This window comes from Pavona decussata, unplaced genomic scaffold (genome assembly GCF_977016875.1).
Source record: "Pavona decussata unplaced genomic scaffold, jaPavDecu1.1 SCAFFOLD_51, whole genome shotgun sequence".
NCBI classification, from domain to species: Eukaryota; Metazoa; Cnidaria; class Anthozoa; order Scleractinia; family Agariciidae; genus Pavona; species Pavona decussata.
In genome coordinates, this window is record NW_028145473.1 from 2,219,598 (window position 1) to 2,232,257 (window position 12,660).

Consider the following 12,660-nt stretch of genomic DNA (forward strand, 5'->3'; position numbering starts at 1 on the left):
CAGTAGATGGCGCTTGCAAGGAGTCTGACTTATGCTGACAAGGCCTGATAACACCGAAGCCCGGTTGATATGGCTATGCACAGGCGTGAGGTACAGGCCATACCGCGGAGCTGTATATGTGTAGTGTGACCATTACAATATAAACGGTTAGCCAGAAGTCGATCATCCGGAGCATTCAACCTCCATACACATTGTCATGGACAGGCTCAAAGGTAGTTTTACGCAAATATTAAAACACGAATGTGGTGCTACCCTTTCCAATAACTGACGATGTAAGTAAATGTACCAGTAAATTCCTCAAGATGGCAATGGCTGGGAAAAATAAATCGTAAAGCGGCTGCATGCATGCGTAGGGCAGTTTGTCGGTATCCTTCCATCCAAAATTCGGATAAAACGCAGTCAAATGCCAAATCAATAAGAAATTTAGTCAGTTAAAGATAAGATATTTACTTTGGCAGCTCAAAGGTAGTACTTTTCTGTGAGTTTTCTAAAGTGAAGTACGTGGGGACTCATCGGCGCTGTGTCTGTGTTTACTGTTTGAATGCGTGACATTAGGAAAACCTATTCACCAAACCGGAATAGTCATGAACTTATTTAGTACTCAGAGGCTCACAAAAAATTATCAGCTTTGAACTCTTAAAGTAGACTGCAAAAAGTACCTCTTTTGCTCGAAAATCAGGAGGGAAGAACGCAAAAGACTGAGCTGAGTGAACACGATATTCGAGTGGGTGTCGAAGCCGCGATTCGCGCGCGCGCGAATATCGTGCTCGCTTCAGGCTTGAGTTAGAGAGAGACTACTTGCAGTCCACTCTCAAAGTAATAATCTTATTTTTAAGGTGATTCCTGCAAAATAAAAATTGACGTAAAATTTTCTCAAACTTTCTGTGATTTTTCACTAATGTATTATTTCAAGATGTATATGAAAAAAAGATAGGTCACCGTGTCCGCGAAAGAGCTACGATCCACTCAATTTACTCCATAATCGCTTGCTATATTTGCTTTTAAAAATGAGTTAATTTAATCAATTATTGCTTGTCTGGTGGTAACCTAGAAGTTAGATAGATAAAGCAGAACTAAGAAAAAATGTTATACATAGAATTATGAAGCATAATCGGCAAATTAAGATAAATTTCTAGGCAAGGAAGCACAAGATGAAGCAGTATAGACCCAAAACGTTTCTTGCGTGCGATTTCTCAGTGTCATTATTATTATGCATCAGTCGATCCCAGCTGTATCGGCCATCCCCCGAGCAATAGCGGGGAATTTCCCACACTTTCCATCCCGGGGGTCAGGCATTAGCCTTCCATCCAAATATCCCAGGGCATTTCTGTGACCTTCTCACATTTTCACTTTACTGCATTGTTTCTTCTTTTAATGACCAATTCGTTTCGCAAATTCAATAAGTTTTTTCTTTACGTCTGGATAAGACATAAATGGGACACTAGAGCTGTAGAATGAAGTATTTTTACAATACTATGGGAATCAAGACCCAGCAAGGACTAAATTTGGCCTGGATAAACTTAGATTTTACTGAAAGAAAGACAAGAGACGAAGAAAACAAAACATTTTTGAGCCACTACCCCGGGGCATTTGAACAACTTTTTGTCCGGCCGTAGGGCATTTGCTAGTTTATTTTTAAAAAATTCTTATTACCGGGGGCCGGTGGCCCGTGGATGGGACCGTTGGAATTGACTTGTGCATTATGTCTGTGACTTGCTGAAAAGCTAAGAGGTCAATAGATAAATTAAAATAGTGAGATAAAAAAAGATAGGTCACGCTGCTCGTTTGGAAGAAATAAACCATTTTGTTATTGTGAAACGAAATACAAGGCTGATCGGACAATTAAAAAGGGTAATTTTATTGTCCAATATTTCGGTTAGACAAAACAAACTTTTTTCGGGGGCTGTAAAAAGCTAAGTTAAATTGGAAATAAACGGCTACAATATTTAAAATGATACTAATAAAATGATGAGATATGATTGGTTGATAAACATAGAAAGCAGAAACGTGTGCATACGCCATGATAAAAATAGAGATATAGACAGAGTTTCATCGCGTCTGTTCATCCCATAGAGTTCAACACTCTTGCCCGTGGAAAATTAAAAATGTTTCTTTAGCTTTGCTTTTTTGACGTTTCTGCTTTCTATATTGGGCAATAAAGTTACAATAAAATCTGCAATTCCACAGCGACAAACCAATGAGTGGTGCCGGATCACTTGTAGACCTGGATCAGCAAATTATCTCAAATACAAAATATTAACGGCAGACTGATCCCAACGGCGGAGGTGACGAGCTTGAGAGAACAAACAGCAAAAGCTAGAATAACTGAAATCTATTTGTTTTTTAAAAAAAACAAATTTTTTTGTCCGATATTTCGGTTTGCAATACAAACCTTCCTCGGGGGCTGAACGAAAAAGAAAAGTGAGAAACACAAAAGGATCGTTACAAAGAAGATTTAAAATATAAAATGCGTGACAATGATTGGTAGTTTAGGACTAAGTTACAAGTGTGAGACATGTCATTGGCGTGTTTCGTCACGTCTATTTATTCCAAGAGGGTGCAATGTTTTAGCTTTGTCGATTAAATGAGCTTCACGAGCCTTTCTAACTGAGTCACGTTTGCTGCGTATAAGTTCAAGCGGGATTAGTTGGACGTCGTTGATTGAGTGGCCAGGTTGGTTGAAATGTAGCGAGACAGGAGTAGGGTTGAGTAGTTGATGGTGATTCAGGATAGATCTGCGATGCTCCCCGAAACGTTCATTAAGTTTGCGCTTTGTCTCCCCAATGTATTGGGAGTGGCACTTCTTACATTGAATTTTGAGTGGAAAAACATACAGAGATCTCTCGCTCCAAAAATGGAAGAAATTGAATAAAACCCTGAAAAGTTATCTTTGCCACCATTTTGGTGTTCTCGTGAAATTTAAAATTTTAAGAAATAATAATTTAAAGTTTGTAAACTGATTTTTAAGATTGTCATACAGTTGCCATAAAAAAAACAACTGTTCAAAACTGTCCAGGGCCATAGTTTACACCCTCTTTCTGCTTGGGCTTATCATCTTTTCTTTTCTTAAGGCCTCTGATGACTTTTCTTCTCGTCTTCGTGCTTGGCTTGCTTTGATGTTGCGCAACATGTATTCTGAGCTGATCTTGAAGTCTGCAACCCTCCTCAGTATATTTGCCAGGAGGGATGCCTAGGGCTTGAAAAAGCTCAATGACAGTAATTGAGCCAATATTGAAATGGGCAATTGCATCATACAGGCCTAATTGTAATGTCTCACTTCCAACATAGACTTCCTTAGAAATTCTCTGCCTCACCATCCCATTCAAGGACTCGTTTTGATTCTGTGTCTTGCCATGCAGGCACTTCTTGAGCAAGTTGTCCTCACTAAGCCTGACATATTGTGGCTTTAGCTCTTTGATCACAGCTAAGGAAAGGCTAGCCTCCCACGCAGTCGTTTTTAGGGGACTCGTATTACCTCCTCCCCACAAACGCCTGCTTACCCAAGCGCCACATTCCTTTCCGCCGCTAAGCCAATCACATTGAACCTTCTAAAATCTGGAAGGTTGACCTTGACCTCAGAACGCCTCTCCCGGGAAGAGTGAAAAACATCACGGCGGAGACAGAACTTGACCGAGCTTACGTGAGCTTTCAGCACCGTGTGCCCTACGTTCAAAATTTCTCGTTTAAATGCCTATCAACTAACTGCAATCGAAGAATTCGTGACGGGAAATAGCGATATTTTCGTCAATTTGCCGACTGGTTACGCAAAGTCGCTTTAATATTTATCAAGCTTTGCCTTCAATCTTGTCGACCTTGTCGGTGTGGAGGAAACCGAAATGTTACCCGATGTGTCGGTAAACTTTAAAGATTTTGCAGTTGAAACTCGCTTTGTTGTTGTTATTCCAACTTAACTCCCTCATCTCTCTCAAGACTGTAACAGAGACTGTACAAACCTCGCGGGAAACGGAAGCGGCCATTGTAACCAGCAATTTGATTTGATGTTATTAAACAATGCATCGATGGTGATTGGCTAGGGTGCTTGGGGAGCAAAACAATGGGAAAGGAATGTGGCGCTTGGGTAAGCAGGCGTTTGTGGGGAGGAGGTAATACGAGTCCCCTAAAAACGACTGCGTGGGAGGCTAAGGAAAGGACAGATCCATGCTTGTACAGGGTTGTACGACTGGCCTTGTCCTGCTGATACCTGCACCAGCTTGTACTCCCTGTTGGGCAATGGTCATGAAGAGGGCGTGCCTCACTTGATGCACAATACATGAGGCTAGCATGTATGGCTTTCTTCATCCCAGGCAAATTCCCCACATTAGAACTTATGGCTATGCCATAATAATTTTGAAGTTTATCAATTAGACTGTCAGTTAGTTTACCTTTGCCTCTGAGGCCTGGATTGTCACGCTTTAATTTACGGAGAGTAGTTCCAACTCTCTTTTGCACATGACCAATGCATTCCTTCTTTTCTACTTCAATCCCAGCATCTTGATAGACACCCTTTACTCTGCTGTAACTCTTACTGTTCCCGACCCCATAAAATTCAGTGTACATGAGATTGTGCAACTCAACAGATCTTCGGAATATGCTGTCTGCTCCCTCTGGTTCCATAGCAGGTGCAGATCCCTGGAAATTTGCCTTGCATTTTGTGTGATCAGCTTTCCATGTCTGATATTCGAGAGAGGTTTTATTGAGGTGTTCATGGCGCTCACACTGTTTACATCTTTGGCTAAGGGCTTCCACATCAAGGACCTTTCCTGTGTCCATGGATATCACCGTGACACAACCATTGCGTGACGAGTAGCCTCTCTTTTGCCATGTGCCATCGCATGAAAAACCACAGTTGACAGGCTCAGCTCCAGACGAGTTGCTTTGCTTCTTAAGAGAAAAAACTTCTTCTCCTGCTTTCCTCATAGTTTCCTTTGCGATAACTTTGATATGACGGCCAATTACACATGAGTTGGAGAGAAACGCTTTCTCAGTAGGAGGTGGAGGCATATTCATAACTGTGCAGAATTTCCTTGCACCAGCATATCCCTTTCCAAGAGTTCTCATGCCATAAACAAGGCGCCGATTTATTTCAAAACTCTTTCCTGGCTTCTTAGTTGTGCAAAAAGAGTGTTTCCACCCACACTGCTCGCAGAGCAAACGCAAAGTCGAGGCACATCCCTTCCGCTTCAAATTATCTTCTGTAAACAAAAGACTGAAATCGCCACATTCGCCACATCGTAGCTGCGAAAAAACAGACGATAGCACCTCCATATCACAGAACCTAAACCCTGTAATAGTTGGACTGATTCCCTTTGTTGGACTTTCGTCTAGCTTTGGTTTAGGCTTCTCTTCTTGGGCAGTTGATTGAAGCTTTCGGTACAAAGCCGAAGATTCCTTTGCTTCCTTTCATTTCCTTTCCATCGAGTGACAAACCAACTACTGATCCACTTAAAGTGCTTTCCACGACTTCTAGTTCTTCGACGTTAACTCTTTGGTTATTTGTAAACCGATTTCCATAGAATTTACGCTTCTTACGTCTCTGAGAGAGAAATTTTGACATTTTGGACGTTAAACTTGTGATCACTGGTAAATTCACAGCTTTAGGATTTATTTTTGATTTACAGGAATATCATGTAACGCAAGGCATTATATAACTAAATCTTTGCTGAAATCAATTTATTATGCTTTAATCTATCCCTATATTTATTATGGAAATATTGTTTGGGCTAATGCATACCCATCCATCTAAACAGGATATATAAACTACAAAAGAAAATTGTACGGATAATGACTTTCAAACCATACAATCATAGCTCGAAACCATTATTTCATGAGTTGCAGATACTGAATGTATATCAAATTAATTATTACACCATTGCCATATTAACAAGACAATTCATAAATAATCAATTACCTACTTCTTTAAAGAACATTTTCAGGACTAATGAAGATGTGCATAATTGTAATACACGATCAACCAAAAAATTACACGAGCCTTTAATCAAAACAAATATAAGAAAATTCAGTATAAGCTATAAGGGAGTAGATATATTTAATAACTTGCCAAGTGATCTTAAAAAAACCAGATGTCAATCAACTTTTAAACGAAAACTAAAAAACTTTATCCTTACAAATCAAATATAGATATAAACAATTCTTGTATTTTCTACTCTTCGCTAATTAGGATTTTTTCTCTTGATCTCTTTGATGTTATTAGTATATCTTAGTTGTAGCTCGTTCCTTACCCTATTATAGGAATTTATAATTTAATGTAGATTAAGATAATTTCATATATCGCCAGAGTTATTAGTAACAGTTAGTAAGGGGGGTCTCCTCGATAAGCCTAGAAAGGCTTCTGAGACTTCCTGCTCAATGCTGTTACTTCAGTGATGAATGGAATATTGTAAAAGATGTTGATTTGGGGCAAATAAATAAATTTGAATTTGGAAAAAAAAAAATGGCCGCGTGTTTACGGGTACTACCTCATGTAAGACTTAAATATTTTGTCCCGGGCCCCAGTCTCCCTGCAGATCATTTTCGGCGCCAAACGCTCTCTTCTACCCCCGGAAAATGGCCATTTTAAGGCCCAAAATGACGCGTAGACAAACGCGTTACCATAGCAACGAATCAGCAGCTCTTCGAAAACTGCTTTTTATCACTATATGCTATAGTAACATTCACAAAAAGACTTCAGGGGTAGAAAAACAAAAGCGTAAACGGGTCAAAACGAACAAAATAACTTTGCCAGATTTTTTTACGAAAAAATGCGATTTTTTTGTATAGTACCACCGTAAACGTGATGCTAAATCTCTCTAATGTTTTGAACCAGCTCGCGCTAAACGTAGGCTAATGAAAAAAAGAAAGAGAAAAGAAAAGAAAAGAAAAAATAAATAAAGAAGAAATTAAGCGCAGTAAGAATGGGCAATGCAATTGCGAATGAAATATTTTTTCTTGTTGTTCTTCTAACGAGAGAGCCGACTGGGGACGAGTCAGCTATTTTTTCCTTGTTTTCCTTCGCTTCTTCCCATGACACCCCGCGCGCCTCAACCATCCTCGTATCCAATCTTCTCACCCCACAAAACACGTAAATAGCGACTGGGTACGAGTCTGGGTTTCGCTTCTGGGAGTGACGAGCAAGGACCGTTTCAGGACCGTTTCAGGAAGCAGTTGTCTGCATTTCTTCAAACACGAGTGACTGATACTCCTTGAAGAATTGTTTGCGTAACAGTTGTTATGTTGGCCTGGCGTTTTCCCTTTCATAAGGTAAGGGAACTTTCATGTGCACAGCAGCACTCTCGATAAGCGTATGCCGGATGCCGGATGTAAATTAGCACTAAAACTCGCAACTGCATAATTTACTATACACTGTATCAGCTTAAGCTTATGTTTCCCTCGTTAGTCGTACTTAGTCAACCTATAAAAAACCAAATCGCAAGTTTGACCATCAATGAAGTATGGTCCGGTGGATTTGAAGGTTTTGAGCTATTGGGAAGCCTGCAGATCAGTGCAGACGAACACTTCCGGTTTCGTTCTTAGTACGAGTTAATCCATGCCAGTCTTCAGAGTATCGCAAAAGTCGACGAGATCTCGCGTGTGCTGCTCTGTTCTGTAGACTTGGAGACGGTCAGTTCAAGAGTCAGTTAGTCTCAAATAATTATTTGATGTTTGGGCTTTCAAGTATGCTGGTGCTGAAATAATGTAACAATTCCACACAATAGATGCTAATAATTCTGGGAAAGGTTGAACTGTTTACTTTGGTCATCCTGATAATTTGTTTAGTTTAGCCTGTCTCTCATGAAATTAATTACTGTTACATACATACTTTATTGTTACCTCCCCAATGGGGCTTTTCAGGAACAATTATTTAAATACTTAAGTTACTAATAACTACACAATTAAAATTAATCAAATTTAAAAAAAACAATTACAACATTATCTAAACTTACTAATCGAGAAAAATACTAAAAATAAATGAAGTTCAGGAAGTATTTCTTCTATTTTCCTATGAAAATAGCCGGGGGCCACATTCTTAGTAACCGGGGAAAATCCCTGGCCCCCGCCTCTTAATGACAGCCCTCCAAAGCTGAATTTTTCATGTATACAAAAACTAGATGAAATTATGTAGTACAGTGGAACCCCGATTTTATGATCCTCAATCTTACAATATTCCTGATTTAACAACGTCAACGTTCTGTTTCCCGGCAACAGTTATTTATAAATCGGGAGTTCGTTTACAATGATATCCTGATTTAACGATATGATTTTACTGTCCCCTTGCCATATCATAAAATCGAGGTTCCACTGTAGCTCTGAAAATTGTATTGTGATTGACCAAATAGTTAGTGGGTTTCATTCCCTACAAAAAGGGCCAAAAATCACCAATTTTACCCCCTTTACCACCTTAACTCAAGATTATGTAAACTGTTCATACAATAACATGCATGACATACACTGCAGCTCCTCACTCCAGGCAGTCTCCTGCTGTAAAAAAGTATATATGGGACTTGTCCCTCTTGTCCCATAGAAGGTTTTCAGTTGTTATGAGATGAATCTAGGTGTGAAAGTCACATTAGAATCATACAAAGCATGGTAAACTTGGAAACACTTGTCTCATTGACAGCATATCTTACCTATACCTTCACCATTTTCTTCTCATCGCTAGACACTATATATACACCTACAGACTAAGAAGCACTTCCCTATTTTAGAAGTTTACACGCAATTGGTTATGAACTCTGTGGACATTGATAAACAGATAGCTTTTAACAACAATACTATAACCTCTTCCAAGAAGAAATGGGCTCCTTTTAAATACTGCTTCTCAGAGAAAAACTAATATTTTTTGGTGAAATTAAAATATAGATTTAGCCTGGTTTTTTTGCGTTTTATTTGAGTAGCCAGGACACCCAGTGGGATGCATTACTGATTTTTGTTATCGATATTGTAAGTAATACCAAACAATAACTCTGAAACATTTTTTTATCACCACTTTTTGGATGTAGCATCAGCACATTTCTCTGGTTTTTTCCATAACCTTTTTGGGTGTTTTCATTGATCTTTAACAAATCTTTGGCATTACTAAGGAAAAAAAGTTTAATATGTAATTTTGGGCTAAATCGGATGATCCGTTGGGAAGGAAGGGGGGGGGGGGGGGTTGTGGGGCTGGGGTGTGGGGTTTAGTGGGGTAACCCTCAAAAATTTTTCATTGATGTTCATGTTTGATAATATTTGCAACCTGGCAATCAGACTTCTTTGCTGTAATGTTTATCGTTCAGTGTGCTGAGCTATTTTCTTATTAGTGACTTCACTGCCAATGAATGTTTTACATGTATATTTTGTAACAAAGGTTTTAAGTGAAATAGCATTTGAGTGGACGTAAGATAGTGAACTATGGTGTAGTGTAGAATGAAATGGTTGATTTTTGTTGTAGAAGTATGGTTTCTGTTCTTTAAAGCTAGCTGTTTTGTAATCTTATCATTGAAAGACCTACTTTATTTCAGAAAAAATGATCATGGACCAGACTATACCATGTGCCGCCAATCTTTTCCTTGATATAGGTATTTTTATTAAGAGTAAAGAAAAATCAGTAATGCCTCAAAAGGATACATGGAAGTGAATGCATTAATCATATAACAGTTTCTCCCAGCTTGTTTCATTCAGGCAAAAAGGGGTGGGACAGCAGAGGGGTACAAACTTCCCCCTTTCAGTACCATTGGGTCCTGGTTTACATTAGCCTGTGAAAGGCTTGGAGTATGTAAAAGGATGCACCAAAAAAGCAGAATGGACAAGGCTCATTCTGCTTGGCAATTTTTTGAGTGCAAGTAGTCTCCTACTCTGAATCCTTTTCAAATTTCTCTGCCAGCTCTGTATGGCCTTTTTCCCAATATTATTTTATTGCAAATTAATTACATATCATTCCATCAGTTGCCAATTTTTTCCAATTTTATTTACAACTCACTGCCCAGTAGGACTGGCATTTACCTTTGAGAAAGCTGGCTTCGCAAAGGAAGTAGCTGGTGGTAAACTAGAAAGTGAAGCTTTTCATTGCATGTTGTCTTTTAGTTATTTGTGAACTCTGAGCAGCTTTTTATTGTTTACCATAATAGTTAGTTGGCAGTCTCTTATGAGAGCCCTGACCTGCATCGTCAACAGGTACACATTCTTTCTGTATTGAATCATACATGCATGCAAGCTTTTTACTGTAAGCCTGTAATGTTGAAAATTGTTATTTGAAACAATCTTGTTGATGCTAGACTGTTATTGGGAAGGGTAGTGGGGAGGAGCATGGTTAAAGGTACCATCGATATTCTGAAAACAATCTTTAATTGTTTCAATGTATTGTAATTTTGGTAAATTTATTCACATTTTAATTGTTTATGTAAATAAATACATTGTATATAGTGTGTAAGACCTTACTATACGCATGGCAAGGCAATTTTAAGTTGAAAGCACTTGTGGACTTTTTAGGAATAAGTGCTATAGAAATAAATTATTGTTTAATATTGTTATTATTATTATTATTATTATTATTATTATTATTATTATTATTATTATTATGGTGGAGTCTCCCTCGTGTTCTTCAGTGGATTGTCAGTGCCTCATATTTAAATTTATTAGTACGGATAATTATCATTCATATCTGGAATGCCACAGGGTAACACCAACCCTTAAGCAGTGAAAATAATTTAAAATAAGTGCTGTTGTGGTCATGGGGAAGGTGTAATTATTTTATAATTTATTATAATTTTATTCCATGCAATTGCCAAGGGCAAGAAATTCTTTATAACTCAGACTCTCAGACTCAGACTCTGAGACTCAGACTCTAACTTACGCAAAGTTATAGTGTTATTAAAAATCCTTTAGATCAATTTGATGGTATTATTTTTCATTTACAGTGTTCCAAATTAGGAAGCACAGGTTGAAATAATACGTAAACTGACACTCAAACAAATGGATTTATTTTATTTTTCATTTTACTTTTTAGGATAAGAAAAAGAAAAGGACATCAGAAGATTAATATGGCTGATACCAGAGTAGTTGGAACGTTACTGAAACAGCTATTTTAGGAACCACCAAACTCGTAAACATTGTGAGTACTGTAATTAGTTATTCTCTTATTGTAATTGTAGTCTCTGTCAGTACTTATTTATATATTCATAAAACGGTCTTTATATTGGAGTGATTTAATGTGAGAAGTTAATGGAATTTTTTTCTTTATATTCTGATAGATGAGCCACACCTTAACTTTGAGCAAAATAGGGAGGGAAGGGGTGGGAGGTGCGGCTTTAATCTGCCAGTTGTTATGGTAAAATAATAACGCATTAATCAATAATGATACATTTCCGGATCCATTGTATGTATTTTCTGTGAGTAATAAAATTTCAGCTTTTGTTAGATTTGAATGGAGGTCACTCAGGTTAGGATGAAGTTATTTTGAATCCAGAGTTCATAAAACATCCCCTAAGTTAAGTTCCTTGCCTTAGTTAAAGTTAACTGACCTGATGGTAGAGTTTATTTGTATTGTAGTTGTTGACTAACTTCAAAAAGCCATTTACCATGACTCAGGACTTAAAGGGGAAGTATCATGGGGTTTAATTGACCTCTTTTGTTAAAAATGGTGAAATAAGAGCTTCACTTTACTACAAAATAATTCTAGAACAATGAGACGAGAAAAATCAACTCAATTCTTGACAGGAACGACTCGTGATTTGTTCTAGCACATTTTGGAAACAAAAATACGAGAACTTGAAAAACATTAGCCTAATTTTTTTCAAGTTTCAATCCATTGCAACCTATTCTGTCCCTGGCCCGCCAGAGACACTAATTGACAGTTTTCTTGCACTGGGGTGATAATTTATTGCAAACCTAACCACCAATTTTGTTTCTGTTGTCAGACAAACATTTTTCGGTTTTGAAATTACATCAAATTTTCGTGATACTTCCCCTTTAATTTAATTCCTTAAAGAGAAAGACAATTATTATGAGAATTGTATCTTATATGTTTTATTCTTATTTTTATTCCCTTTTATAGTTCTAGCAATCATATGGTGTTTATTAATATGAATTCATCCAGATTACAGAAGTGTAACATTACAGCACTTTGCGTGTTATTTTGTCACTTGTCACAACAAATTTTGTCCAGGATTGTAGATACCAAAAGAAAATGAACAGTATGCCATCACTTGTTACATTGAATTAATTATTGGAAAATGTTTAGTACATGTTTACATTTTTGAAGACACAAATCGAATTTCGTTGAAGTACGGAGGCATCTGTGTCTGTTTGAGTTTTCTTATTTGAACCTACACAGCCTTTAGTCTCCTTTTTAGCTGTTCAGAGTGACTGCAAAATTCCGATCCACTTTAAAGTTGTACCTCTGAAAAAGTTGGATATGCAGCTGCCTACAATGTAGGCGTTCTTTTGTAGTGTTTCTTTACGCGGGATGCCCTGAGGGCATGCCGTGTCTAAAAACAGGCTTCGTATCTTTTTTTTTTTTTCATGGAAGCTTCAAATGTGCATCTTTCAATTATTAACTCGTTTTATATGTATCAAATTCAGTTTTCTCCTGGAGGGGATCTTTTTATCTCCTATTGTCCTAATTGTCTATAACAAAAACGGTCCAATCAGAATGCAATATCTTAGTGTATGTCAGGAGGGATCGGACGG

At 37.8% G+C, this 12,660-nt stretch overlaps 3 protein-coding genes across 5 annotated transcripts in view; 2 read left to right on the plus strand and 1 right to left on the minus strand.

The window, feature by feature from the left end:
* The window catches only part of LOC146481044 (uncharacterized), a 185,587-nt gene that overhangs the window by 98,639 nt on the left and 74,288 nt on the right, over positions 1–12,660 (plus strand). The gene's annotated exons all lie outside the window — the stretch shown is intronic.
* On the minus strand, positions 2,823–5,596 carry LOC146481048 (uncharacterized). Its single transcript, XM_085108764.1, has 3 exons — positions 5,435–5,596; positions 4,153–5,397; positions 2,823–3,440 (listed from the first exon to the last, which is right to left on the minus strand). The coding sequence occupies exons 1-3, from the start codon at positions 5,552–5,554 to the stop codon at positions 3,003–3,005; spliced, it is 1,803 nt and encodes a 600-aa protein (XP_084964890.1). The 5' UTR covers positions 5,555–5,596; the 3' UTR covers positions 2,823–3,002.
* The window catches only part of LOC146481049 (uncharacterized), a 418,045-nt gene continuing 412,493 nt past the window's right edge, over positions 7,109–12,660 (plus strand). Inside the window, exons 1-3 of one of the 3 annotated variants that reach the window (XM_085108733.1) lie at positions 7,109–7,257; positions 8,892–8,937; positions 10,979–11,083. The gene's annotated coding sequence lies outside the window, so the exon portion shown is untranslated. The remainder of the gene's footprint in view (positions 7,258–8,891; positions 8,938–10,978; positions 11,084–12,660) is intronic. The other 2 variants (XM_085108734.1, XM_085108736.1) reach the window with 2 other exon arrangements.